Raw genomic sequence first — 26,585 nt, 5'->3', positions numbered from 1 at the left:
AGTGGGTGGAGCAGGTGAGGGCGGTGGTGGGAGGAGGGGGTGGATTTTGTGGAGGTTAGTGGGGGGAGTTATGAGGATCCGAAGGTGAGTTGTGGTGTTGGTTGTTGGTTTGGGGTGGTTGTTGGGGTGGTGGTGGTTGTTTTCTAGGTGTTGGGGGGCAGGTGTGGGTGTTGTGGTGGATGGTCTGATGGCTAACTGGCTGGCGACCCAGATGATCTGGGGCAACGATGGCCCCGATGGCGCCCAGGAGGAAAAGTCGGACCGCACCAGGGCCCGCGAGGCTTTCTTCCTTGAGTTTGCCCGGCTTATCCGCAAGGAGTTCCCCGATGTCCCGCTCATGGTCACGGGCGGCTTCAGCAGCCGGGGCGGGATGGAAAAAGCAGTCGTCGACGGTGACTGCGATCTGATCGGTCTTGCGAGGCCCGCCGTCCTCAACCCTTCACTTCCCAACAACCTGGTGCTCAACCCCGAGGTCAAGGACCAGGACGCCAGAGTGTACCGAAAGAAGAACAAAACACCGTGGTTCGCCAAGTTCATCGGGCTTCCGATCATCGGCGCGGGAATGGATAGTGTAAGTCACAAGTTACCGACAGGAGAATCATGGCTGACGTTAGGGGTAGCAATGGTATGTGAACAAGATCCACGCGATGGCAAAGGCATGAGGGAGAGTGGCTATGCTAGTGGTTATATCAAAGAACGCCTAGTCGATTTGATTAATGTACATTACAAGTCAACCTTGGTTGCGATGATACTCTTGGACATAAAACCCGTCACGAACAGCCATGCCTGTCTTGTTCCGCCTGTGCTCCCCCCCACTGCTGGATCAATGGCCACGAGCACGCCGGCACTGCCGGATCTGAGAGTAGTACCATCATCGTGGAATAGAACCCGTTTCTCCCAATGGCCAGGTGAGATTGGCTTGAGGTAGGTGACCATGACGGGGTCTTTGGCGGCCGGGTCGCGGTGGGTGTCGCCGAGCTCGATGGCTCGCGCTAGGCCCGTCTCAAGGAAGCCGCTCTTGTCGTCGCCAGGGGTGGCGTAGGGATCAGCAAAATAAGAAGGATTGTCGGCGACGTGGTCAACCGTGACAGACTCGACAACTGTGATGTTGCCAGCTCCATCCGCGGGAAGTTGCCCGATATGGAGAATCCCGCTGGTGCAGCTTGCGATCAGGATCTCGCGGTTTGACCGGCCGTGGCTGAGACCGTTTGCATTGTGCAGGTTGGACAAAGCAACATTAGCAGTAACGCCCGCAGCCGCCTCCGTCACGGTTAGGGAGTCGAGCTGGACATGCACAACTTCGGTCCATTTTGCGCCAGAGTAGATGTCCTCAAGCGCGCGCTTGAGGCCCGGGTATCGGTGACGGTGGTCGTTTGTAACGTAGATAGAGTTTACGCTCTGGGCGAAGATATCGTTGGGCGTTATGACCAAGGGATGCCAAATGGAACGGATGTGCTTTGCGGACGATGACCCGATGATGTGGTGAAAGAGCTCAAGCTGGGAACGAGCGTGCGGCCCCTTTTCGCCCGAGGGTTGGGTCTCGGGGACATGATTAATGGCAAAAATATACACCGCTTCTCCGCCAGGCCGTTCCTGGTCTGGAATCACGTCGATGCCGTGGGTAATGAAAGGGCCGTCAAAGTTCTCAAACGTGAGCCTCCGCGATTTCATGGACTAGACGCGTGCGTCAGTGTCGGCTACTTACGTTATGAGATGGGTCCGGCATACCTTGGGGTCGATAACATGAAGAGAGCCCTGGCTTTTGCTAGCCAATTCTGGGCTTTGAAAGTTGGCCAGCGGGGGAAACCACTTGAACCTCGTCTCGGCATTGTCCTCGCAGGCGGTGAAGAGCGTGCCGCTAGGGGCATGGTAATGGAGGTCCTCGCAGTGGACGGTGTCCGGGATCGCAATCACCTCGCCCTTGACGGTGGCGTCATTGGGATAGTTTCGTAGTGCTCCGATAACAACGGCTGTTCGGTGGACGAGAGGGCCAACAGTGTAGAGAACGTAGGCAAGCAAAGCTCCAAGGAGCGAGAATGTTAGTGACCTCATGACCGCGTCGTCCACGTTTCGTGTATCAGTCAGTTGAAGGTCGAGACGTCCCTCTTTTGGTAAATGAACATAGTAACGGATCCTTAGCTAACCCGTGGCGAGATGCTATTAAGTGGGCCTTTGGAAAGTCCGAGCCTCGGTCCTACGACGTAGGCGGGGAAGTTAGACCGGGTTATCCGGGGGCAACGTTCTACATGGGGTAGGCGGCTTGGGTGGCAGGGTGGATAGTCTTGGAACCTAGGAAGCAGGTGGACCTCGCTCTGGGCAATGGAGGAGTAAACCGAGTTCATTTGGGGACTTGAGGTAGCCATTAGGTAATGATGTGCATTGAAGAAGAACGAGCCTGGTAGTTGAGGTCTAAAAAGATAGATATCATGTATTTTCCAGTAAGACCGCGGCCGTCATCGACTTCTTGAACGGTGAAGTGCAGCCCTGTTGTTGTTGATGTTGATATTATGCACAAGAGCTTCCTGCGGAGGTTTCCGGGTTGGCCGCCAAGATGATCCATGAAAGCAACTAAGTTCAATCGCGGACGGTTCAATAGGCAACTGAACTACAGTCAAAGTGAAGATTTATCTGGGTATATCATGCATCGTAAAATAAAATATGGTCGGTACCCAGGAGGTAGTTGCCGAGATGGTCAGCGTAATGAAGCTCGAAAGAGAACCCGAGGTTCCAAGTTCCAGGCCAGCAGGTGCTGCAAATAATCTGATGCAGGCAGGGGTTTTCAACCTCACCCCACAATCAGGGACCCCACTTCCCCACCATTCTCGCTTGCTTGCAGCTTGCCTCTCCCGCGCACACACACCCGACAACACACGCATCAAACCCTTCCGCCGTTCTTTCCAACATCTCGCCTTAGGTTTCATCGAAGCCAAATTGCGATGGAAATGGCCACCATGGATCCCAATTCAGGGCGTCGTAAATCATGCACTGCGCCTGACCAGCAACTGGCATCGCCACTGTTTTCGAGGCTGCCCATTGAGCTACGCGCCATGATCTTCACTGAACTTTTTGGGGGACGCCGAGTCCACCTCGAGTTCATGCCGCATCCCCTGCGCGCCGATAAAGTGGGCAATAGGCGGAGATGGCGACATGGTATTTGCGAGGATACCATGGAGACGTCTTTTGCTTCTGTAATTGCTCGCCAGCACAACTGTCTCACTGCTGCCCGTCGCCGGGTCCTCGATATCTCCATGCTCTTTACATGCTACCGAGCGTAAGTCCGAATCTGCCGCCATAGACGGCGACGTGCTTAGTGTCATAAACTAAAGCAGTGTAGGCTTATGGATGGCATCCCTATCTTGAACCATACCAACGTCTTTCTAGGCATCAACAGCGGTAGTCGGAGACTGCCCGTCGATGATATCCGCAGCCTCCATGCCAAGATGCCCAAGCACTGGCTTTTCTTTTTACATCTCTCGAGATCAAATGGGAGGTGGCCCCTTTTGATCGAAACCAAGCTAATATGGTGCCGCACCTGTGCGGCCGCGATGCCTACGAGGCCTTCTGGGATGCTCTGGCCGAGATGCCCGCGCTCTCCCGCTTACGAATTGCCCTCTTGATGCCTTCGTGTCCCCAAGTTGACCCGAACGCACAACCGCTTGAACTACGGGACCTTTACCTGGGTCCCATCCAGCGTCTGAGAAGCCTCAGAATCTGCGAAGTCGCGATGCCAGGATCGTATCTCTCTGCGTTTGGCGCAAACGAGTGGGAATCCCTCATGGCTCGCAATTCAGAGGGCCAGTACCGCCTCTCCTGGGTTGATCATGACTCGGGGCTGGTGCCACCTGGGCCAGCCACCGCCCAGATATTCTACCTGCCCCGGGGACATTGAGTTAACGTCCCGAAACACGGATGCCCTCCCGGAGCATAGATACCCAAATGTTTTTGATACTCATCCTTCTTTTCCAGCCAGTAGGATTAGTATTCGGTGCTACCGAAAGGGCCGCTGGAGCACATGCTGAGTCGGATTCCTAGCTCGAACCCCCCGGGGCCCGAGCGACTCAGCTAGACTGCTTGTCAAGATGGGATGAAGGCTAGCGTCAGCTCCCGTTGACTCAATGACGACGACACCCCCTCATCACGTCACATGTCACATTGATCCACGGCATGCGGCTAGAATTGTAATGTTTCGTGGCATTGATGCACTTGCACATTTCCCCAAAACGTCCCCGAGCTTGCAGTTCATCTCCGACAGTGGTTATCTCGCACTTGCATCCAAACCACAAGAGCTCATCGCCGATATTTAGCCATGCCTGATGACGGAGGCCCGTGGTGGCCCACTCGGGCAGTTGCTTTTGTCCAGAGTTTCTTCCGGAAGCCCCTCAACAAGAACCTCCCTACCCCTCCCGCAAAGCTAGCTGCCGGCCGTCCTAACCAGCGGACCATACTCAAACATCTACCGGAAACAAAATATCTGGCCCAGACGCTGCCTGATGCCGTCCAAGATGTCCCTTTACCGTCATTTGACCCCGGCGTTTTCGACAATGAGATGATGAAACAGAAGCTGTACCCATCCGTCGACCCGAATGACCCGTCTAACGTGCGAGAGCCCGAGGGGAACATCGTTGAGGGGACCTACGTAGGTACACAGGTAGCCCTGACCCAGGCTACTCCCGGATAGAGCAAAGGTAAGTGTGCTTGGTCCATCGTCAGACTATCGGTTATCGGCAAATCACAGAAAAATGCTGACTCCCCGTACTAGATTCGCCTCGCTGTTCGATGTTCTTGGGATCGAAGCGACGCTGCCGCGGCGCCGTACGCTTGAAGAGCAAAAGGGCCTCTATCAGTTCTCGGCGTATCCAACAAACGGCGATGGAACCCCAGCCCAGTACCCGCCACACATCCAGCACGTACCCGATGACCAATCTGTCAGCGTGTTCAGGATCTTCAACGTTGGAGGCTTGCTAGAGACGAGTGTCCTCCTGCAGAAGATCATACCCGAGGAGGACGGGATCAAGGGCCGGACCAGCGAATTCCTACTTGACAAGGCCCAGGCTGCGGCCTTCGGTGGCGACCCGGACAGGGGGGTCACGATCCAGGATGTTGTCGACTACAACAAATATCATCGCAAATTTGGGACCGACATTGAACACGGCGGCAACATCGGCCTGCTGGATGACTGGTTTGGCGACCGGCGGTTCGCAGATCAGCAGCTCACGGGCACCAACCCGACGACCATCACGTGCGCCACCCCGGCCTGGATCGCTGACTTCACCGCCGCGGCTCAAGCTGGAAACTACCGTGAATGGGTTGGTGCTCTCACCAGAGCAAACCCAAAGTCTCTTTATGTACAGGATGGAAGTTATTTCCGGAGGGCCGCCGGTGTGTCGGACCCTGTGACGATCCTCCACCACAAGCAACCAGGCAGTGACGAGTGCTGGACTGTAGGCGCCGTCAGCCTCTTCCAGCTGCACGAGGATGGGAAATTACATCCGGTTGCCATCTGCATCGATTACAGAGGATCGTTGGACAACTCCGTCACCATCTTCAACAAACGGATGTGCCCCAGCGACTCCTCCGGAAGCGAAAAGCAGGACTGGCCGTGGCGGTACGCAAAGACATGCGCACAGGTGACCGACTGGATGCGCCATGAGCTGGCTGTGCATCTAACGTGCTCGCACTTCGTCGAGGAAGCCATCATCGTCGCAACCAACCGCACCATCCCCATGGAACACCCCGTGTACCGCCTGCTCTATCCCCACTGGTACAAGACCCTGTCACTCAACGCGGCCGGTCGTTCCACGCTCGTCCCCCAGATCGCCGTCGACATTGTGGGTCTCAGCCCGGACCAGACCTACCACTTCCTCTGCGACGCCTACGACACGTACGACTTTGTGGCGAGCTACGTCCCCAATGACCTCAAGCGGCGCGGCTTCTCCAGCACGCTCAAGGGCCTCGCCCACCCGCGCTACCGCAACTACCCCTACGCCAAGAACGTCCTCGCCCTCTGGATCACCCTCCGCGCCTACACCAAGTCCATGCTGCGCATCGCCTTCCCCACCGACGCCAGCGTCGCCGCCGACGCGGCCATCCAGCACTGGGCCACCGAGATCCAAACCGCCGGCCACATGCCTACTTTCCCCACTATAACCACCCTCGACGAACTCATCGACGCCGCCACCATGTGCATCTTCATCGCCTCGCCCTTCCACACCGCCATCAACTACCTCCAAAACTTCTACCAAGCCTTCGTCGCCGCCAAACCCCCCGCCCTCTGCAGCGCACCCCCCACCACCCTCGACCAGCTCCGCGGGTACACGGAAGCCGACCTCGTCGCGGCGCTGCCCATCAACCGCCAGCGGCAGTGGCTGCTCGCGGCCCAGGTGCCCTGGCTGCTGAGCTTCAAGGTGGAGCCCGACCGCAGCCTGCTCAACTACGCGGCCAGCCAGTGGCGCGTGTACCGGCACAAGACGGAGGACCAGGATGTGCGCGTCAGGGAGGCGAGCGCGAAGCTGTACGCCGACCTGAAGAGGCTGCAGACGTGGTTTTATCGGAATAGCGTGGGCATGGATGAGGGCAGTATTCCGTACATGGTGTTGGATCCGGGGTTGACGGCTGTGTCGATTCTTATTTAGGGGGTGTCGGTTTTTGTTCGGGAGGGGAAAGGGGAGGTTGTTTGCTGTGGGGGCCTTGAGAATGGTATGGGGGGATATTTAGGATAGTTACCGAGTGAGATTTACAGTGTTGAATCGCATTTTCACTGAAGCCCGGCCGCACTGCACTGAATGTCCAAAAGGGGCCCGTCCATCAACCCGGTCGCCATAGATATAACTCACCCTCACAGGTAGGAAAGTAGGCACCCCGTAGACATCACACAACATGAAACTTCATCTCTTGCGCAAAAAAGTCGGCATTACTCAAGTACAACCAATATAACCCAAACAAAGCAGCCCGAAAGCCTAGTTTAAAACAACCCCCAACTAGCACCAAACACAAAGCGAACCCCTATCATACCCCCCAGTTTATCCAAATCCCCTCTACAACAGCACCATCGACGCACCCACACCCATGGCCACGACGACGTACAGACCAACAGCCAGCTCACCAATGGCAAAGGCGCCCCGCAGCGGCCCACCGGCCATGGCGGCGTTGCTGCTCTCCTCGGCGTCGCTGGAGTTGGTGTCGGTGGCGCTGGTGGCGGTGGCGGCGACGGCGTTGGCGGAGCTGGCGCTGGCGAGGGCGTCGCTGCAGGTGCTCTCGTCGGCGGCCTTCTGCAGGGTGGCCTGGCCCTTGAAGTCGCAAGCGTCGGCGGCGTTGTTCTGGTTCTGGTAGTACTGGTCGAGGACGTAGCCGAGTTTCTCGCGGGCGCCGCACATGGAGTAGGCGCCGTAGACGCCCGACGTGGTGTTGCCGTTGATGCCGGCGCAGCTCTCCTTGCTGGCGTCGCAGATGAAGTCGAAGATGGCGCCGTACGCCTTGGGCTTCAGGTCGTCGGCCGGCACGCAGGTCAGCGACTTGTACATGCAGTCGCAGAGGGAGGAGTCGGGCGTCGGCGGCAGCGTGCCGCCCTTGACCTTCCAGTCCTTGCCGATGGCGGGGCAGGCGGCGGCCGTGTTGGTCGGCTTGTATTCGTCCATCGAGGTGCCCGAGGGGTCGACCTTGGAAATGACGTTCTTGAGTGTGTCGTAGTTCTTCATGGTGGAGACGGACGAGCCCGAGAGCTCGACGAGGCCGTAATCGTTGGCCTCCTGGAAGTACATGTACACGATGCCGCCGGACATAACGTCGGTCATCTCCTTCGAGTACAGGGCCGTGGTCTCCTGCCAGATACGGCCATCGGCGCCGTTGGGGATGTTGCAGCCGTACTCGGCGAAGAACACCGGGACAGAGAAGTTGCGGAAGAACTCGACTTGAGTGTCGTAGCCAGAGTCAGACATGCTGCTCTTGCCGCACCACGAGTAGATGTTGTAGCCCCAGAAGTCAATGGCGTCGCTCTGCTCGCCGCAGTTGAAGTACTCGGCGATCTGGGAGCGGATGAACGGGTCATCGTTGGCGGCGTAGCCGACGCCCATCCAGCGGTCGACGTTCTTCTTGATGTACGCCTTGGTGTCGCGGACGGCCGCCTTGACGTAGGCCGAGGCGGGGGTGTTGGTGTTGTTGTTAGACACCTCGTTACCGGCGAAAAAGCCGATCACGTTGCTGTACTTGCTGAGGTTGTCAACCACGCCGGTGTAGCGCTCGAACAGCTCGACGTTCCAGGCCGGGGTGTCGCGGTTGACGGACAGCGAGGGCTCGCCAAGATCGCTGATGACGTAGATGCCGGCATCATCCAGCAGCTTCATGCATGTGTCGTGGTCGCCCTTGGGGTCGATGGCGTACGTCCGGATAGTGTTGGTGTGGAGCGCCTTGAGAAGAGGCACGTCGCGCTTGCAAGCCGCCTCGTTGACCAGAGGGTCGGAATACTTGGTGCTGCCGGTCGAGGCACCCCCAGCAGCCACGTCTTGCTGATACGCGATGCCCTTCATGAAGAATTGTGTGCCATTTTCGTAGAAGAACTTGCTGCCCTGTGAACCAGTCAGCGAGGTGATTAGCAAGGGCTGGGCCGGCGCAATTGACCTTCATGATAATGGGCGGAAGAGCGGCGGATGCCTGCCCCAGGAGGAGCGAGGCGGAAAGAATGGACGCGGTCGTGGCGCGCATCTTGGCGGCGTCCCTGGGTGATGTTCTGGTTCTTGTTGGTTGATGGTTATCGAGTCGAAGAGCAGCGTAGTGACTGTTGATGTGGTTCTATGTTGGAGTTGACGTAATGGAAACGCGCGGGCAAGAAACAGTCAAAAAGAAAGATCAAGGCTTGTTTATCAACGAGTGTCAGAATGAGAAGAGTGTGTAGCGAAGGTCGAGAATGCAGCCTCCCTTCCGCCAAGATTACAAGAAGGGTGAAAAAGGGTGGAATGTTTGAAGGAGAGACAGCGGCACGGGTACGGCAGAATCAGGGGACGGGGTTGCTAAAAAGCGAGGAAGGTACCCCTTGGGTGTCCCCACAAAATACCACCAACACCGAACGGTTGTGCGTGGGTGCTGGATCCAGCCGAAACTTGATGTGGAACTGTGAGCAGGGTTCTCGCAGTTGACAGTCTGGATTTGGAAAGGTCACTGGTCGGCAGGAGATAGCTGACGCACCCCTTTCGTCGGGGCGACGGAGATACCTGCAGATCGAGCATCCACCCATCCAGCCATCTGCAGGCACAGTTCCAACAAATGCTGCAGCAAACGGGGTTCCATTAGGGGAGCGCGCTAGCGAGCACTCGTTCCATCGTCATCTCGGTGTGCTGCTCAGGGGAGCCGTCTGGAGCATCCTAGGTAACAATCACAAAGAAACGGAACGCTGAAGCATGGGACCAGAGAGCATGCAACTGTTTGGTTCCTTACGCTCATTATGCGCTTGGAATGGATGTGTGGGTGGTGACCTCAAATGACACGAGCATTAACTAGTTTGCGGGTTGGGAAATTGTCGTATTAACACGAAAGGATTTGGGTGGTGCTGTGTTTCGCGAACTGCCACCACCACCCATCCGATGGCGCACTCGGCTGGCCGAGGTTTGATGAGCTTGGCAGGGTTCCCCGGGGCTGGGCGAGACGCCTCCGGCTGCACGCCGGCATTCCCAAGTGACCGTTTCACTGTTCTTGTCGTTTGAGGTCGTTCCCCCTTGGCGCGCGATACAATGACATGCTCGTGACATGCAGGTTCGGGATCGGCATGGCTTCCTTGGAAATGCTTGGTGCTCTTGGAAAAATGCTTGGTTCTTGAAACAAGACTTTGCCCAGAAGACACGGTTGGCTCGGCGCTAACCCCTGCCATTCGGCATGCACAGCCCCAACCAGCGCCCCACCACTCGTTCATCACCACCAGAAAACGACAATAAAACGGTGGGTTTGCCAAATTCGCTGTGATAGTTGGATGGCAAGCGATGAAGATTGGCAAATTGGTTCGAAGTCTCAAAGAGATTCATGTGGATGCTTTTGTGCACTGCCTCGCCGCTCCAAATGGCTGCTCTCGCTCCTTTATTTTCGAGGCTCCCTCTAACCCGGCTTCAACAAATTTTCGAGCTCTGCGGCTTGTTTGGCGAGCCCTGGAGGTCGCATTCGCTCCTGTTCTTGGCGCCTAGACGGCGACCCTGCATCCAGAATCCTTGGCGATCTGACCCTCGATCTTCAATGCGCCAGCAAGGGGAACATCCACACCGACTCTTGCGGGCAGTCGGGGGTTTAAATGAAGTGGTCGCCCTGCGGAGTGTGGCCCCTGGTGCTGAGCGCCCAAACCTCAATTCCCAGACCGCAACCTCCATTTCAACGTGCTGCTTGTTCCCCGCATACCCACCACAACGCATCTGACGCTCCGTCCTCTGACCACAAATCATATCACCAAAGGGTGTGCCCGCCGAGGGATTGCTACCTGGAGTTCACCTTCATTGGAGTCGCAAACATAGTGCCCCAAGGGTAAAGGCAGGAGGACCCCCTGGTTCAGTCTCCTCCTTACCTATGTATGTGCCGTTTAAACCTCCTTTAGCCAGCACAAAACATTTTCCGTATGAGGCCCGCTGGTTTCTTCCTTGAGCGAACTCGTTTAGTCGTTCTCCTCTCTGGGGATGTTCCTCTCGGGTTCCGCTCCAGCACCACCTCTTGATACAGATTGTCAAGTAGTTGGTTGTTTTTACTCCAAGCTTTCTGTTCCGCGTCCTCAGCTTTCGCGAGAGTCTCTCTTAGCTCTCTCGCAGTCTTCTTCAAGCCGTCAATCTTGACCCCCAACTCCTTAACCTCCTTCCGTAGCTCTGATACCCCAGAGTCAGTGGCGTGGTCTGTCGTGAAAGCCTCCAGTCTCTCGTTGACGCTATCAATCTCATGTAGAACAGGGTCCCAATCTTTTCGAAGCGAATCCAAATTATGTTCAGTAGGGTCCCAATCTTTTTCAAGCGGGTCGTGGGGAGGTGATGGGCGGGCGTTGGCATCAACAATACTGTCATCCGCCGGGATAGGGTCGGCAGAACGCGCAGCATCGTCTGCTCCACCCGAACCCACCATAGTTCCAGAACGTCGTTGGCGCCTGGGCGCTCGATACTATCTTTTCAGCAATTGTGTCTGTCGGGTCACTCGGGTGTGTAGTTCGAAGTCGGCTTCGGAAGCTCGGGGCCAATGGCCTTCAGGTGGTGTTGGTGGGCGGAAGCCTTCTGACCAGTGAGGTTGGTTAGCGAACAGTGGAGGTCATCGGAGCTTGGCCTCGGCCTCTCTCTGTATGCGATCGGTCCATTACTTACCTGGTCTGCATCGCCGCGTACGCCAGCGACCGCGGACGGGAGGAACCTGACACAGACCCGAGCAAGTGATTCTTCGCTGGGGTTTTCGATGGTTATTAATCCGTATTCCGACCGGGGAACGCCAATTAACCCCGCGTCTACCACCCAGTTAATTCGCAGTTCGCTCGGATCATGTCTCACTTTTTTTCAGCTTGCTTTTTCAAGCGAGGCTGCAGATTGTCAGCCGAACTCGGCGAACGATAAGCCTCAATTTGGCTAGCCCCCGCACGCCGCAATGACCGCATTACCCTCCTCAGAATTCACCATAACAACTTCCATCTTGATCTGAGTGTGACCGCATAACTACCGACCTTTGCGTTCCCGCAGTTTATCATACGCAAACGAATATGTTGCGGGAAAAAATCGCTGACCGACATGAAAAAATCGCTGACCGACATGACTGGGGCCTGAAGCTCGTGCACGACGGCTCGCTTGAGGGAAAGCCCAAAGACCCGGAACGTCTCGAGTAAGTCGGATAAATACAAAATGCGCTCAATTCGGCTTCCGTTTTGGCGGTCTGACGCTTCCATTCAGCATTGTTCTAGTACACGGACTTGGCGGTCACAGGGAAACCACCTGGACTGCCGAGGACGGGTCCTACTGGGCCACGAATTTCCCCCCGCCATTCACCTCTAATCTAAGGGTGTTTACTTTTGGGTATTCTGGTACCCCCAGAAGCACCGGTAACAAGGAGACAGTCCTCAGCATCGCGGAGAATCTCCTTGAACTTCTTAGTGACGAACGGAAGCAACCGCACTTGAAACGACGCCCGCTCATATGGGCCGGGCATAACCTGGGCGGAAACATTATTAAGCAAGTCCTTGTCGAGACGGAGAGACCTACCAGCAGGCACCACGAGGTCTATCGTTCCACCGCCGGGGTTGTAAGTGGCTGCCGGAGGACACCTCCATGTAGTGGCCGTTCAGTACTCCCGGAAACTTACCGTGTTTTCTGGCCCAGCTCTTCTTCGCCACTCCCCACCACGGTCTCAATGCGAAAATCTTCCAGCAACTTATCCTCATGGCCAATAAACACCCCCGGGTATGGTTCTCTAGAAACGCACCAAGCGCGCTCCTCGACGAAATGGACCAGAATGACAACCGGATCAATGATCTCTTGAGCCGCTTTCGACGTGTCACCAACCACTTGGGGTTTGTCAGTTTGTTGGAAAGTGCTTTGGTCCCTGGGTTGAAGGATGTGGTTGGTTTTGACAATTACCCCTGCCGTCACCGCCGTAGGTACCTCGGTACTTAGCTAACGAACCCTGTTATTATGACAGGTAGTAAACGAGTCTTCGGGCACGCTGAAGTTGCCAAAGGAAGAAGTAACAAAGCGGGACGCGGCAGATCACATTCAGATATGTAAATTCAGTAACACGAAGAATAACGATCCGGACGGTAACACGGAGAACAACGAGTTCGGCGTCCTAGCGAAGCAGGTCCAAAATTTCGTAACTATCTCATCAAAAGCAATTGGTGAGTCGGTGTCTCATGGTTTTGCGTGGCACCACATTTCTCACACGCCTGGAGCAGCCGATTGGGATGAGAACCGTATTCCGTTAGAACGGCTAGGTATTTCCAAGATTCGGCCTAAGACGCGGCCAGTCCAGCCTGCCAAGGGCACGTGTGAGTCGATCGCCAAAGAATGTTTCAACGAGTGGTCTACCGGAGCACAGGGTAACTTCAGCAGTCTTTGGGTTAAGGGGCCCAGAGGCTGTGGGAAGGCTCACTTGGCTAAGTACATGGCGGATAACTGGAAAAAAGAAGTATATGATCCCCGGACCCGGCCACAGCGCCCTGCCATTGTCGCGCACTGCTCCCTCAACGACATGATCACCGAGTACAGAACAGCCAGTTCTGTTGCCTTGTGCTGGCTCCACCAGGTTCTTGATGCCGACCCGACGTTGACCCCCCACCTGAGGAACGAATTCAATAACAATACTGCTCACAACCTCGACCGCTACGTTTGTGACTGGGAGGAAAATCACATCGTCGACCTCTGGCAGAAAATGATTTCCACAGTGGCCAAGGAGGTGGGGTTCTTAGTTTTCATCGTTGATGGGTTGGACAAATGCAATGACCCGCAGGTTCTTCAAGACCTCGTCAACTGGGTGGCCCAGGCTGCAAAGAAACCCGACACCATTCTGGGCGGTGTCCAGTTCCAGCTCTTGATCTTCTCCAACGACACAGAAAAGCTCCGCCCTCTAAACCATCCTCCAATTCATCAGCTCGCCGCTGGAAGGTTTTTGGACGACATCAAGTGCGCCGTAAGAGACCGCGTGGACGAGACCTTACGCCGTTACGAAAGCAGTGGAGGGCAAACTGATAGAGTGAATCAATGTGAAGGAGAGGATCAACAAGACGGGGAAGCTGGCGGGGGGGCTTCGAGCAAATTAGGAAAGCTGCTCTGGAACACGGTTGCGGAAGGTGAGGAGAAGACGCACCTTTGGGCGACTGTCCTCATGGGCGAGATCAAGGCCGCCAATTTCCCGGACAAGGCATCCTTGGTCAGTTTCCTCGAGCTTCTCAACAGGAGCCCCCGTGGCGGCAAGCTTGATGCGCTCTATGGTGCTATTGTTCGGCGAATTTCCTCAGGGCGCGAATTGAAAAGGCACTCCTTCAATGTGCTGTTTTGGTTGATGCACAAAATCGGTATCATGACCCAGCAGGAATTACAAGAAGGGTGTGGCATGCTTGACGCAGCCGGGTTTAGAGGAGCTGATGATGGAGACAGGGATACTCAAAGGCGCATCGAGGAGACCGACATAGAGAGGACATATCTTAGTTACTCCACGTTTCGTCGGGCTCTTGAGAACTTGGGAGGGTTAGTCAAGATCTGGCGTCGAGGCCTGTGCCTCATTCACGATTCATTTTGGGATTATTTTACAACACGCGCCGACACAGCCGTTCACCGCGACTACCGCTGTTCCCCTAAAACCGCGGCCAGGGTTATTACCCGCCTCTGCATGGACTATCTACTCCTTTCCCGCTTCAAGAATGCCGGCCCACCGGCAACCGAAGGGGATAGTCGCCAGTGGGAAAATAAGGTCCACAAACGGGTGCAGGAGAACAAGTTTGTCCGATACGCATCGCTCCGCTGGACTGAGCACCTCCAGAGGTCGGGATCTGTGTTTGATCCACGCCATACGAGTCACAAGAAATTGTCACGAATGCGAAAGCTGCTCGACCCGAGGAAAGGATACATGAAAAGCTGGACCGAGGTGTTGTGGTATTGGACCAAGGCGGCCGAAGGTCTGCCTTATCCCAAGGAACGTTTCCCTTGGGAGCTGTTTGTCTGGAAAAACCCCAAAGGGCACTGGCAGCCCGAGCAAACGTCGCCACCACTACGCTTCTCGCCACCTAGTTTTGGAAATCCAGAGTCCGAGCAACCCCAAGCCGCCTCGAGGCAGCCGGATGTCGAAAGGCCCGGCTTGGAGCAAGTTCAAGCGGATGTCGAACAACCCGGCTCGGAGCAAGTGCAAGCGGATGTTGAACAACACGGCTCAGAACATCCGGACCCCCAACAACCTACGCTGGAACAGCCCCCTTCCGAATGGCAAATCGAGGGCAAAAATCCTAAAGCATGGTGGCGGAAGAAGCGTGTTTGGTTGGTTGTTTTTGCCCTCGTCATCATCATCATCAGTGGTACCGTGGGCGGCATCCTCGGGTCGCGGCGTTCTGGTTGAAACGATGGACGACAACAGTTTAGGGCAGTGTCATGAGGCAGCGCTGTTCCATATCAAATACCTCTTCTACCCAACAGCCCTGGCAACTTGCTATTTACGCCCACACATCCCTCCGCGCCCCTATTCCGCCAAGGTCCATACCCGTCGCCCGCTCCTCCGCCGAAGGAAGCGCCCGCCAATCATCCATCCGCAACCCCTTCCTAACGGCCTCACCGGCGAACGTACCCGGCCCCAGCCCCAGCTCCCCACAGCCATTACGGCCCAGAGAAGCCTGCTCAATACGCCTGACCACGGTTTTGAACCAAGCATCATCAGCGCACGCAAAACGGCACATATTCGTGTGCGACGCGGGGATCGCCAGCTGCACCTCGTGTGGTAGGTGCGTCAGCGCCGACACCTTGTCGACGATGACTGATGCTGACCTGCTGCTGCTGCCACCACTGCTACATACATAGGGTTCGGTCTCGTACAGGCTGATGAGGGCGTACCGTTCCACGATGTGCCGGAAGTCCTGCGCGAGGTCGTGCAGGTTGGGGGCGTCGCGTTGTAGGGCTTGCACGAGCGGGGAGATGCGACCGCGGCCGCGGCCGAGGCTGCTGAGAGGGCCGAAGCCCGAGGCGATGCGGAGCCAGGCTTCGGGGGTGCTGCCGCCGTGGGGGGTGCTGAAGAAGACCTGGTTCGTGGGGGGTGGGTGGTTAGTTTCTTGGTCTTGTCTTGCGAAGCGGAGGGTGGATGGATGGTTCTTGTTCTCCTCCAGCCATGCATTAACAAAAAGGAAACCAGGTGGCCCTGGGAGGGAAAAAGATAAGAGACTCGGATACCGGGAGTCGAACCCGGGGCTGTTGAGAGAGCAGTCACTCCTGAGAAGTGAGAGTCAACGATGTTACCGCTACACCATACCCGATTTGAATCGTGTGTGGTCCCGATTTGTTGGAAACGGGGTCGTGGGAGTGGACTTTTGTTTGTGCAGAATTTTCGGTGTGGGTCAAAGGGGGTCAAAAAGGGGGTGGGGAGTCCTTACGAATCCACGCGTAGCGGCTAGAATGGCTTGGTGACCCATGTCATCCGAATGCTGCCTGGCCTCTCGAAGTGCCTGTTTGGCATTAGCAACGGATGTGCAGACTGGGTACCTCCATGAGGTCAACCCGTCCGTGGGTGACAGACCTCCTTCACGAGCAGTCCCCCGAGACTGTGGGCGACGAAAACGATCGGTCTTGTGGAGCTTTCTCGGCCGGCCCTGGGGCGCTTGGCAATCAAATGGGCAAGCAGGTTCAACCCATGGTCTCGGATCCTCCCTACCGACGCGCTGTTGTAGATGTCGGCGTCGTAGCTGAAGGAGAGGACCCGCGCATTCTCCATCCGGCTTGGAAGGAGGTCCCTGGGCCAGCATACAGAGGACTCTTCCCATGTGTGGATATAATGCCCGTTAAGGCCGTGCACGAACACAATGCTGAGAGGTGTCGATTAGCGGGTTGAACTGCTAGGCCTCATGGAAGATGGGGGTTGCGTTGGACGTACTCCATGCTCACCTCAGAGCCTTGGGTCCTTGGGTCGTAAAGGACGTTTAGACCGGTCTTTCTTGGTAGGGGCCGAGGACTAGGTGACGAGGCCCTGCGGCCTAACAGGGAGCGAAGCGATGGCATGCTGGAGAAAGGGATTCAGGGACAGCTGAGAATATAATGGGATCAATGGCAGGTGGATTGGAGGGGAGATGAGAGAAGCAGCGAGCGCGCTGAAGAAGGGAGAACACGACAGATGATCTACAGATTTTGGGATTCACGGTCGTGGCAAGTACAACACATGATCGGCGTGAGAGCGTCGGATTTCTACCACACGGGAATCACAACATGGTCGAACTACACTACACTTTTGGGCCGAACCCAATGGCGCCTTGAGGCTTGCGCTAGAGGCTCAAATGACAATACGACATACGTCTCCGAATGAGGCTGAAGATAAGGAAAAGAACCCTAATGCGTTGGTCTTAACTCTGAAGCAGCACGGGACGCAATGGAGCAGTATCGTTGGTCCTATTCCTATCCACAGTTTCTATTTCTCAATTCCTCTGCCGTGGCACTTTTCAATTGTTCGCCCAAGGCAATTCGTTGGGCATGGACCGCATGGTTGGGCGGCTGCGCTTGTTGTGTAGGAGAAAAGAAGGGGTCTCAAACGTCCGTTGAGCCGCAAAATGCCACCTCTGCCCCAGTCTTTCTATACTGGACTCGGCACGATCGGAAAGGGTTTCAACCCTATGCGGCTCCTTCTCAAGACAGCTGGCACCAGTCCCACAGATGGCGGCTCGGCGATGCCTTTGGGGCGTTAGCACTCGAAGATTACCCCGGATGTTGCCATGCTAGGTCCCTGAAACCAAGTTAAAATTCTCTGCTTCTCCATGTGGAATGTTTTCATTGGTTCCCGGATTCGGAATGTCCGCACGTCAGTTCTGCGTCGGGAGGCCAAATTAAGCGACTCGTGGGGGGCGGTGTGGGTTGCTACCCAATGGTCTCGTTGCCATGGAATGCAGTGTTTATGGCCTTGCTCGGAGGGTAGTACCGAAGAGTGAGTTGGCTCACCGATAGCCTATTTCCCGGTTTCACGGCTTTTACTTCACCCGATGATATGAGGCAGGGTGAAGGGCTCAGTCCATCGAGGGAGCCCAACTGCATCACGAGCCGCGGCAAAGTTAGATCTTCACTGCTTCCGCGTCATGAGCCTCATCCCTGTGGCTTCAAGTGAGTCATCCCACGATATGGTGATCTGCTGGGTTTCAGCTGCCATGAAGAAGTGGTGCTAACCCCAACAAGCCGGCGTGGATATGCCACCCGGTCAACGGTAAGGCCGCAAACACCACAGGGCCAGTTGTAAACACGATGGAAGTTTGGTGGCAAGGCACCACGTTGGGTTCTTTGCAATGCTCACAACGTGTGCCAACTCAGTTCTCCGTTTGGCTGCACTAAACTTCCCGATTGTTTCAGATGGACATATAAATCTATCCGTTTCCTCTACCGCTCACATTATCAGGACAGCCAACTTGAGCTTCGCAGCAGCATCCAAGCCTTCCATCTCCAGCTGAATATCATCCCTTGAATTTTCCCAAAGCAAGCATCAAACATCAAACTATCGACCGGCTCCCCTTCACGCCTACACAACGGTCCTCCGCTACCATGTCACCTCCGCAAGAACTATCAGGCTCCTCTAAACCTGAAGAACCTCTGCTTGCCACAAAAGAGGCAGCCGTCAAGACGCAACAAGCCCCGCCGCCCCTCCCGGACACCGTCACCCCGGATGAGGAGGATATCGACCAGTTCCTGGACGAATTTGATTCTGGCGTCCAGAACGTCGTCATTGCGGACGAGGCAAAAAACCGCGAACGGAAGCGGCTGGAGCAGGAGGTCAACGACAAGGAAGACGAACTCAACGCCATCAAAAACGCCCCCAAGCCTGATACCACCTATGAGGTATTCGACGACAATGACGAGCCTGAAACCCTCGGGGACGAGGTCGTAGCAGAGGCCGAGCTTGCTTCAGCCAAAATGGCCGACCTCGTCCAGGCCAAGAAGGAGCTGACGGAAGAGGTGGCAGCCGAGAAGGCTAAGATCGCCGAGATGGAGGAGACTGAAAAGAGTTTGAGGTCGGAGCTGAAGAAAACGAAGGAGGATAAGGAAGACGCGGAGAAGAACCTGGCGGTGACGAAGAAGAAACTTTTGGATCAGATCGAGAAGTTTACTACTCTGCAACATGAACGTAACGCGATGGAGAAGGCGTTCAAGGAGTACGTACTGGGGTCGAAGCGGAAGATTAGTGGACTCATGGACAGACTCAAGACGACCAAGGACATCCTGGCCAGGATGAACCGCCCTTAGGCTGGCACTTGTGGTGGCGGGGGCCTTCTGGGTTTGGACCGGTGAAGGGGTGTTTCTTTCCGAGGATATCAAGGAGTACTCGGCAATACCCGGCACTGTCGTTAAGCTTTCATATGTACCATTATGTAGACTTCACTGTCGTTTAGCTTTCTTTTGTAGTTATAATATAGCCCTCACAAGAGTCAAACTTCTGGTCTGTTTCCAACCCTCACAAGATCCTCGTCAGACCGCCCCAGCCCGTCCCCCCTCATCATTTTCTCGATGTGTTCGCAAGTGATGATAAACCCGAAGTCGTCCTCGCTCTCGAAACGGACCATGTCCATGTGATGGTGGTCCAGCGGGATCGCTGTTTCACGCGGCAGCCCCATTACTGCGCTCGTGTGGCTGACGATGGTACTCTTCGTGCCCGGGAAGATGGTTATCTCGTAGAAACTGATGATATTGTAGCCGCTAGCCAAGTGTCGGAAGTCGTCGCAGAGTGCGTGAAGCTCCGATGAATTTCTCGTCAGGGACTCTACCAGGGGTGATGGTCGGCGCCAGCCAAGATATCGAGATCCCGGAGCAAGTGGCGCAAACTGTTTTGCCACGGTCAACCAGCGCTTGTGATCAGATCCGGCGTGCGGTGTCCCATAGAAAATCTGCATCCAGGAGTCAGCACCCATTGTCCACAATTGCGTAGTGGTGGAAGACGTACTATGCCTCGCGTCGAGGTACCCAAAAGTTCATACACTTTGTCATTGTGCGCCATGCGTAAGGCCTACCGGAGGCGATATCGCCATGTTTGTTTAGCCGTGCCCTAGTCCCCACGAAACGACTACTGGGTAGTCACTCACCTGCTTGACAATTATACCGCCGAGGCTGTGAGCGACAAAGACGATGGGCCTGCCCTCTTCCTGTTCTTCTTCCTCCCGGAAGTCGCGGAGACTGGACAGTAAGTTCCGAGCATTGTCCCGTATGCCGGCAACAGATGTGTTGCCGTAGATGTTGGCACTGTAACTAAACGACAAGACGCGGATGCCGGGTATATGCTCGGGCAGTAGGTCCCTGGGCCAGCAAATTCCGCTCTCCTGGTGCGTCCACGACTCGATGTGGTCGCCGTTCAATCCGTGAACTAAGACCAGGCTGCGGTGCCCAGGATTCAGTAGCGCCTCGGGTGACTTGATTACAGTTGATTAAGTAAACGAGAACACAAAACGGGCTTACTCTAACTTTGCAACCCTCGAGTGGGATACCCCGGGGTCATGGATGGTGTAAAGAATCCCACCGCCGTTTGGTGCCATCGTGGCCGTTGAAGCTGAGTACGATAAAGCGACTTACAGGTTTGAAGAGGGGCGCTCCCCAAGAATAGGGAGAGGTTCGCAGCTTTAAAGGCTGTCTCTAACCTGAGAGGTCAGACCCGGTTGGGCAGCAACGGGATCACTGCCGAGTCAGGTACATCAGTACCTAACAATTTCTTTCCGAGACATCATCGTCCGGTGTGGGTGCCTGGACCACCGCCGCGACTACCGCCCAAGTTTCCAAGACATTATATCATCTAGGTATGAAGTTCGCCCCGGAAAAGAGTGAACTGATCCATTTCAACAAAGGGCGACGGCAGTGGACCGAACAAGTAAACCTTGCCAACCCAAGGGGAGGCACCAGCCCCGTTAAACCAGAAGGGTCTGCCAGGTTCCTGGGAGTCTGGTTGGACTGGAAACTCAACTGGAAGGCCCACCTGGTGGCGGTGGAGAAGAAGCTGAGGACCCAGAGCTATGCCCTGTCGAGGATCGTGGTAAAGACATGGGGGATGGGGCTAGCCAAAACGCGAGAAGTGTACACAAAGTGCATCCGGTCGGCGCTGGCCTATGGCGCATCATCGTTTCACATCCCCACGGATGTGGGAAGCGAGCCGGCAAAGAAAGGCATCACTAAGGCCCTCGGGAAGGCCCAGAACAAGAGCTTGCGGATTGTGGCGGGAGCCTTTAAGTCTACCCCCATCCGTAACCTCGAGACAGAGACATGGGTACCACCATTAGACTTGTACCTAAACAAACGGCTTGCCGATTTCGAAAACCGACTCCAACGACCCGATCTGGACGACGGTCGAGGCGGCAAGAAGACGGCGGCGAGCGTTGTCCTCACCGCCTGCCGCAAGATTCAGCAGAGACTCAGCTCGAGGAGGGGCAACAGGGGCCGACCGCGAACCTTGGGACCTCAAGGGCCTACGGCGGTGGAGAGAGCCGCGGGCACGGTCATGCGCTGGACGGGGGGAACCGTTGATACGAACAGGGTAGTAGAAGAGGCTTGGAAAGCCAGGTGGTTAAAGGAACGGGACGGCAGGGCAATCACCAGGCCGGCGGACGACTTTGACCATCAGCAGGAGACGCTATTCCGGAACGAAACCCTAAGGAGGCACGACGGTCTCAGCAAGGCAAAGAGCTCACTGCTGATTCAAATCCGGACGGGAGCGATAGGCTTACGGGACTTCTTGTTTACACGGGGAGTCCCGGAGGTTCTAACTCCTGCCTGCGAGTGTGGCGAGGGACGAGAGACTGCCGAACACCTGGTAGTGTGGTGTTTGGCCCCACCGTTGACTAGAAGATGGGAGAGAACTGGAATTCGGACACGACGGGACTTTTACTCTGTACTACACGGCATCAATCCCACGACTGCACGGCTCGCGAGGAGAGTTCTCGACTGGCTGATGGACTCGGGGAAGCTGCCGATGTACAACTTAGCCAGGAGGCTCGAGCTGGAAGCGGCGGCCTGAAGCGCCCCCGTTCGGAGGCCAGGAGGCCTCCTCTCTTTGTATATGTGGGCTCACTAAAACGCATCGCTCCTTGATTGTTGGTATGGGTTTTTCACCCGGCCCGGGAGGGCACGGTTTTCCTGTACACTAAATAGCTGAGGGTCCGGCACGCCCTAGGGCATAGCGGAGTATGAATAATAATAATTATATCATCTAGGTAGGTACATGTAGGGGTAAGTCTTTGCTCTTAAACCAAGCTAAACCAAGCCAGGAGTCTAACTACTTCAGGTCATGTCCAAACATCGCTGGTATGTTATCTTGTGAGGCGGAACTAAAGGTATTTATAGCCACGCAAATCTACCTACCTACAAAAACAACACCTCGGAATATTTCTTGCTCGGCCCAGCAAGCAGGCCCTGACCCTTGCCTCCGAGCGTGAACTCAAAAAAGTCCGACAAGTACGCCCGCAAGATCTCTATAGTCCTAGCCCCCGTCATGACCCCGACCAGATTCCCAACCACCTGCTTGTCATCCCCCCTGAGATCCGCCACATCCGCCACCAGGCCAAAGTCAATCAACAAGCCATGAGCCGAGTCCTCCACACTCAACTCCTTGAGCCACGTGCGCGGATACTTCGTCCTCGTGGCATTAAAAAACCTCTCCCACGTCTCATCACTCGACGAGTTATGCCCCGGCGACCCAAACGTCAAAAACGGGCCTTGTACCCCCTCCTCCACCGCCGGCCCAAACATCATGCCATCCATATTCACGCCCGCCCCGACCCTTCCATCCTTCAGCATCACATCCGCCGCCGCCGGCCCCCCAAACGAATCCCCCACAAACCCCACTGTCCCTTTGCCCCCCTTCCCGCGCGGCACCCCCAAGTAATCTAGCACCATACCCGCATCCTTGGAGCGCACATCCAGCGCGGCGGCCAGCGCCTCGACGGCCTCCGGGTCCCGCGGCACCCGCCCGCCGTAGATGACGCTGCCGTCGGGGAACTGCACCGCGTCCGTCTCGTACGGGTGGTCCATCACGACGACCTCGTAGCCGGCGCTGGCGAGGTGCTGGGCTGCGGCGGAGTAGAGAAGCCGCGAGGTGTTGCGGCCGGTGCCGTAGAGGATGGTGGGGAATTGGGGGAGGGGTTTGGGGGGGTTGGGTTTGGTGCGGACGGCGCAGCAGACTTCCAGCTCCATGCGGCCCAGCACGCCGTGCGGCCAGCCGATGTCGCTGCCGACAAAGGCGTCGATGATGGCGTCCTCGACGGAGGACATGAAGGCGTTCATGTAGGGCACGCGGCAGGTGCGCTGGCAGTCGCGGGTGCGCACGGGCGTGAAGCGCGAGATCATGATGCGTCGTGGGTGTGTCGCGTTGAAGGGGTCCGGCCGCGCGGGGTCGACCAGCTCGGTGGAGGTCCATTGGACTTTGTAGGGTGAGGCCGGGACGGGGATCACGGTGGCCTGGATGAGGCCGGCGCCGGTGAGGGCGGCGGGGAGGAGGTGGGAGAGCTTCATTGGGGTGGGATGGTTTGGTGATTTTTGGGAAAGCCGAGAGAGGAAGAAACTGGAAGAAGGGAGAGGGGTTTTGGTCAGGTTTGTTGAGGTGGTGGAGGTAAAATAAGACGGAGGAGAGCGTCGGCCTGGGTCGTAATGCTCGATGCAACATCACGCCGACCTGCCCGATTCAGCGACGCACCTTACTGGAGTTGACCCAGGGGGCTGGTAACCTGACGTCGAGGCCTGTACCATTTGTCCGAGGGCCAAGTGCCAAGTCGGACAAACAGAGAGTTGTTGGTAGATCCGTCAGATATGAGGTTTTGATTGCTGTGTTGATATGAGAGCCCAGACTTACTAACTGGCAGGCGAGAAAAAAAGAAAAAGAAAAGAAAAAGAAAATCAAGAAGACACACGACGACGTGCTGAAAATGCACGTTCACGACATCTCTGTAACGACCGATATTGGTCCAATCTAATCTGTACAGCGGTACGTATTTAGTTGTGCCGCCGGTAGAAGGATTTATACAACCGCCAGGAGGATGGCCAGCACAATTACCACCCAACCCTTTGGCTTGTCCCAGGGGTTTGGCCAAAAGGGGCCTAGAGGCTACTGGGTCGGTGACAAACGTTGAACTTTTAAATATCGCGGTACCACATCATTTAGCAAGAAACGAACAGGGGGGGTCGTTGGGCAGTGCATGCCGTACTCGTCAATGGTTCTACAATTGATCGAGACCTTGGCTTGAACTGGGCCGCAAAAATGCCGGCAAGGCCCTGGCATTAGAGTTGTTTGTTGGCCCTCTGTGGTTTGTAACTGCAGCTGAGTGGAATTCAACGAAAGGGTGGGGTCAGAAAGGGGTGGTGGTGGTCGATGTTGATGCCTGGGGGCTTAAACGGCGGCCGTGAACGCATGTAAGGGACGACTACTTCAAAAGTCACACAGGGGTTCCGTGCTGTTGGTATGGGGAATGGAGTCAATCATTTCGTGATGTCCAATGAAATTGTGGTCTAGACCTCGAAGGAACGGAATTCGTTTCTGCTACCGGGATTAAGGTCGGCTTTAAATTTAGGTAGCTACCTAGGTAGGTCAAGGGGAGGAGGGACAGTTCCAAGAACTTATAAAGAAGACTGAAGTAGCCAATTTGTTTACTCCTCCGTTCTTTCTTGTCTTCCCGCACACTTTCCCCTGTCCGCCTCTCCTTACATCCCGTTGAGGGTAACACATAAACGACTAGAAGACACCATCAGCCATGGCAGCACCACAGCCCTCGTACACCAAGGTGACACACTCGGCCACCTATCCGGCGATCAACCCGACCCTCCCCTCTCTCTCCTCCACCGGCAAGGTGGTGGTCATCACGGGCGCAACAGGCGGCATCGGGCGGGCGGCGGCGCTCTCGTTTGCGGCTTCGGGTCCCAAGGCGCTCGTACTGCTCGGCCGGCGCAAGGACGCGCTGGCCGAGACGGTGCTGTTGGTCCGTACCAGCCATGACTCTCTCACGGTCGAGTCCCACGCCGTAGACCTCGTTGACAGCGGCAAACTCCGCCAAGTCTTTGCCGACGTTGCGGCCGCCCATGGCGCCATTGATGTGGTGATCCACGCGGCGGGCGTGCTAGCCCCCGTGGTACCGCTCGTCGACGCCGACCCGGCCACGTTCCTCGACGGCTACAAGACGACCGTGGTCGGCACGCTGTCCCTGGCGCAGGCGCTGGTGCTGGGCAATGGGAAGGGCAAGGAGGCGACGCTCGTCAACCTTACCACGGCCGGCATCTTCTTCCCGCCATTCCCCGGCATGGGCGCCTATGTCAGCTCCAAGATGGCCGCCGTCAAGCTGCTGCAGGCCTTTGGCGCCGAGAACCCCCACGTTCGCATCCACCACGTCCACCCGGGCTTCCTCGATACGGCCATGTCCGCCCAGCTGTCCAAGACCACCAAGTTGCCCTTCAGCTTCGACGACAGTAAGACTCACTCCCCTTTATGTCAATGCTATTGATCAAACGCTCATCTGCGTTTCTCCCTAGTCTCCCTTCCCGCCGATTTCTTGGTCTGGGTCGTGTCGTCCGAGGCCAAGTTTCTCAACGGTAAAGTTGTATTTGCCGCCTGGGACGTCGATGAGCTCAAGAGCCGCGAGAAGGAGATCGTTGGCACCTCCCCTCTTACTGGCGAGTTGTGGGTAAGCTACTCGGGGTTCCCACGCTACGTTGGCGGCCACGCGCTCGGAGGACGGTAGAAGTCTTGGTTAAACAGTGGAATGAGCCTCAATACACTTTTTCTCCGTTCCTCAGTCCGTACGAATCTCCCCGCAACTGTGTTCTGCATGTGACAACCATGAATAATGAAACGGACAGGTTTACCCAGGATCTCCAGACCTGAAACATGAACCCCTACCCACGCGAGCTTTAGTCCCACAGGCCTTCGATCATCTTGAGTAGATCGTCGTTTCGATTCTGTTCTTCAGCCGACTCATCGGTATCATAAACGCCATCATCGTAAATTCTCCATTCATAACCGTACTCCGAACCCTCTGAATGATAACAGTCTTCGTCAGAATCGCAAAACGGGTACTCTGAACAGTAGGAATAGCTTGTCTCGTCTAGACCCAAAACATCAGCTTAATGAAAGTTCCTTCGTCGTATCAGGATGCGGATACCTTGCTCGATTGTGGTTTGCCACCACGTATCCTCAGAGTAACTTGTTTCATGTTGGGTTCCCGACACCGCTCTACTACGCACAATGCACTGGGATGGGATGCAGTGGAGGAACAGCAGCTCATGGGCCGAGTGCGGGTTCTCGATCTCCAACTTGTCCATCAGCAACTCCATATCCAGAATCTCGACGCCGATCGACAACCGTGCCGTGTCGATCTCATGGATGTAGGCTGGGGGGTCTCTCCGCTCGCGTTGTGCGGCCCAGTTCACTGCGTGGTTCTCGTCGTTGAAGACCGACAGGAAACAGCTTGGTTGGGAGCTATACCAGTTGATATGGTCCTGGACTGCTTCCTTAAGTTCGGCCTCATCATGGAACACGCGCGAGTCGTCTGCTGCGAGGAGATCCCCATTGTCCTCTCGAGATTGGGAGTTGCCGTGCGTGACCCTCCAAAGCTTTCTTGGGCGATGGACACACCCGTATTCGTCGAGAGCGAAGGGTTCTGCCATTTATCAAGAAGCAGCTCTGGGAGTACGGTATGTATTGTTCCTGGGCTGGGGACACTTCTGGTGCTGAAAGGGAAAGAGAAAAGGGTAGCATAAAGCCAGAATCCCTGGGAACGAGCAGGAATTAGGACCATTAGTCAGGCAGCATTGTGAAGATCTCCCTCTGCGTTGTTTGCCTGCAAGAACCCGAAAACTGGGTGGCTGTGCTGCCGTCGTGTAACTATCAGAGACTACCGTACCTACATGTACATACATACCCCAACCAGAACATCCTAGTCTCTCCTCCTCTCTAAGAGTTCTTCACCATCCAAACAC

At 55.9% G+C, this 26,585-nt stretch overlaps 12 protein-coding genes and 1 non-coding gene across 13 annotated transcripts in view; 6 read left to right on the top strand and 7 right to left on the bottom strand.

The window, feature by feature from the left end:
- The window catches only part of CHGG_07412 (uncharacterized protein), a gene marked incomplete at both ends in the record, with an annotated part of 1,612 nt that extends 950 nt beyond the window's left edge, over positions 1–662 (top strand). The window contains 3 exons of the mRNA XM_001225067.1: positions 148–161; positions 212–571; positions 639–662. Coding sequence (XP_001225068.1) covers positions 148–161; positions 212–571; positions 639–662 — 398 coding nt within the window. The remainder of the gene's footprint in view (positions 1–147; positions 162–211; positions 572–638) is intronic.
- A 61-nt stretch (positions 663–723) lies between these two features.
- On the bottom strand, positions 724–2,052 carry CHGG_07411 (uncharacterized protein; the record flags this gene model as incomplete). Its single annotated transcript, XM_001225066.1, has 2 exons — positions 724–1,674; positions 1,729–2,052. 2 exons carry the CDS (start codon positions 2,050–2,052, stop codon positions 724–726), a joined length of 1,275 nt encoding a protein of 424 aa, XP_001225067.1.
- Positions 2,053–4,306: 2,254 nt separating this feature from the next.
- Positions 4,307–6,632, top strand: CHGG_07410 (uncharacterized protein; the record flags this gene model as incomplete). Its single annotated transcript, XM_001225065.1, has 2 exons — positions 4,307–4,640; positions 4,711–6,632. The coding sequence occupies 2 exons, from the start codon at positions 4,307–4,309 to the stop codon at positions 6,630–6,632; spliced, it is 2,256 nt and encodes a 751-aa protein (XP_001225066.1).
- A 402-nt stretch (positions 6,633–7,034) lies between these two features.
- CHGG_07409 (uncharacterized protein) lies at positions 7,035–8,697 on the bottom strand (the record flags this gene model as incomplete). Its single annotated transcript, XM_001225064.1, has 2 exons — positions 7,035–8,561; positions 8,614–8,697. The coding sequence occupies 2 exons, from the start codon at positions 8,695–8,697 to the stop codon at positions 7,035–7,037; spliced, it is 1,611 nt and encodes a 536-aa protein (XP_001225065.1).
- Positions 8,698–10,621: 1,924 nt separating this feature from the next.
- CHGG_07408 (uncharacterized protein) lies at positions 10,622–11,076 on the bottom strand (the record flags this gene model as incomplete). The annotated part of the gene is made up of 2 exons (XM_001225063.1): positions 10,622–10,674; positions 11,013–11,076. 2 exons carry the CDS (start codon positions 11,074–11,076, stop codon positions 10,622–10,624), a joined length of 117 nt encoding a protein of 38 aa, XP_001225064.1.
- Positions 11,077–11,695: 619 nt separating this feature from the next.
- Positions 11,696–15,583, top strand: CHGG_07407 (uncharacterized protein; the record flags this gene model as incomplete). The annotated part of the gene is made up of 6 exons (XM_001225062.1): positions 11,696–11,814; positions 11,916–12,231; positions 12,309–12,389; positions 12,628–14,997; positions 15,111–15,408; positions 15,489–15,583. 6 exons carry the CDS (start codon positions 11,696–11,698, stop codon positions 15,581–15,583), a joined length of 3,279 nt encoding a protein of 1,092 aa, XP_001225063.1.
- A 262-nt stretch (positions 15,584–15,845) lies between these two features.
- CHGG_11277 lies at positions 15,846–15,937 on the bottom strand. The gene has a single exon. It is a non-coding gene; the product is annotated as a tRNA-Glu (tRNA).
- A 2,257-nt stretch (positions 15,938–18,194) lies between these two features.
- Positions 18,195–18,893, top strand: CHGG_07406 (uncharacterized protein; the record flags this gene model as incomplete). The annotated part of the gene is made up of 1 exon (XM_001225061.1): positions 18,195–18,893. The coding sequence occupies one exon, from the start codon at positions 18,195–18,197 to the stop codon at positions 18,891–18,893; it is 699 nt and encodes a 232-aa protein (XP_001225062.1).
- Positions 18,894–19,075: 182 nt separating this feature from the next.
- On the bottom strand, positions 19,076–20,173 carry CHGG_07405 (uncharacterized protein; the record flags this gene model as incomplete). Its single annotated transcript, XM_001225060.1, has 3 exons — positions 19,076–19,531; positions 19,727–20,015; positions 20,097–20,173. The coding sequence occupies 3 exons, from the start codon at positions 20,171–20,173 to the stop codon at positions 19,076–19,078; spliced, it is 822 nt and encodes a 273-aa protein (XP_001225061.1).
- A 260-nt stretch (positions 20,174–20,433) lies between these two features.
- CHGG_07404 (uncharacterized protein) lies at positions 20,434–21,642 on the top strand (the record flags this gene model as incomplete). The annotated part of the gene is made up of 1 exon (XM_001225059.1): positions 20,434–21,642. The coding sequence occupies one exon, from the start codon at positions 20,434–20,436 to the stop codon at positions 21,640–21,642; it is 1,209 nt and encodes a 402-aa protein (XP_001225060.1).
- Positions 21,643–21,986: 344 nt separating this feature from the next.
- On the bottom strand, positions 21,987–23,135 carry CHGG_07403 (uncharacterized protein; the record flags this gene model as incomplete). Its single annotated transcript, XM_001225058.1, has 1 exon — positions 21,987–23,135. The coding sequence occupies one exon, from the start codon at positions 23,133–23,135 to the stop codon at positions 21,987–21,989; it is 1,149 nt and encodes a 382-aa protein (XP_001225059.1).
- A 1,232-nt stretch (positions 23,136–24,367) lies between these two features.
- Positions 24,368–25,348, top strand: CHGG_07402 (uncharacterized protein; the record flags this gene model as incomplete). The annotated part of the gene is made up of 2 exons (XM_001225057.1): positions 24,368–25,076; positions 25,140–25,348. The coding sequence occupies 2 exons, from the start codon at positions 24,368–24,370 to the stop codon at positions 25,346–25,348; spliced, it is 918 nt and encodes a 305-aa protein (XP_001225058.1).
- A 169-nt stretch (positions 25,349–25,517) lies between these two features.
- Positions 25,518–26,585, bottom strand: part of CHGG_07401 (uncharacterized protein) — a gene marked incomplete at both ends in the record, with an annotated part of 2,899 nt that continues 1,831 nt past the window's right edge. Inside the window, 2 exons of the mRNA XM_001225056.1 lie at positions 25,518–25,640; positions 25,851–26,266. Coding sequence (XP_001225057.1) covers positions 25,518–25,640; positions 25,851–26,266 — 539 coding nt within the window. The remainder of the gene's footprint in view (positions 25,641–25,850; positions 26,267–26,585) is intronic.

This window comes from Chaetomium globosum, genomic scaffold (assembly GCF_000143365.1).
Source record: "Chaetomium globosum CBS 148.51 scaffold_5 genomic scaffold, whole genome shotgun sequence".
Lineage (NCBI taxonomy): Eukaryota > Fungi > Ascomycota > Sordariomycetes > Sordariales > Chaetomiaceae > Chaetomium > Chaetomium globosum.
The sequence above is the reverse complement of the archived record's forward strand: the minus strand, read 5'-3'. Positions and strand labels throughout refer to the sequence as shown.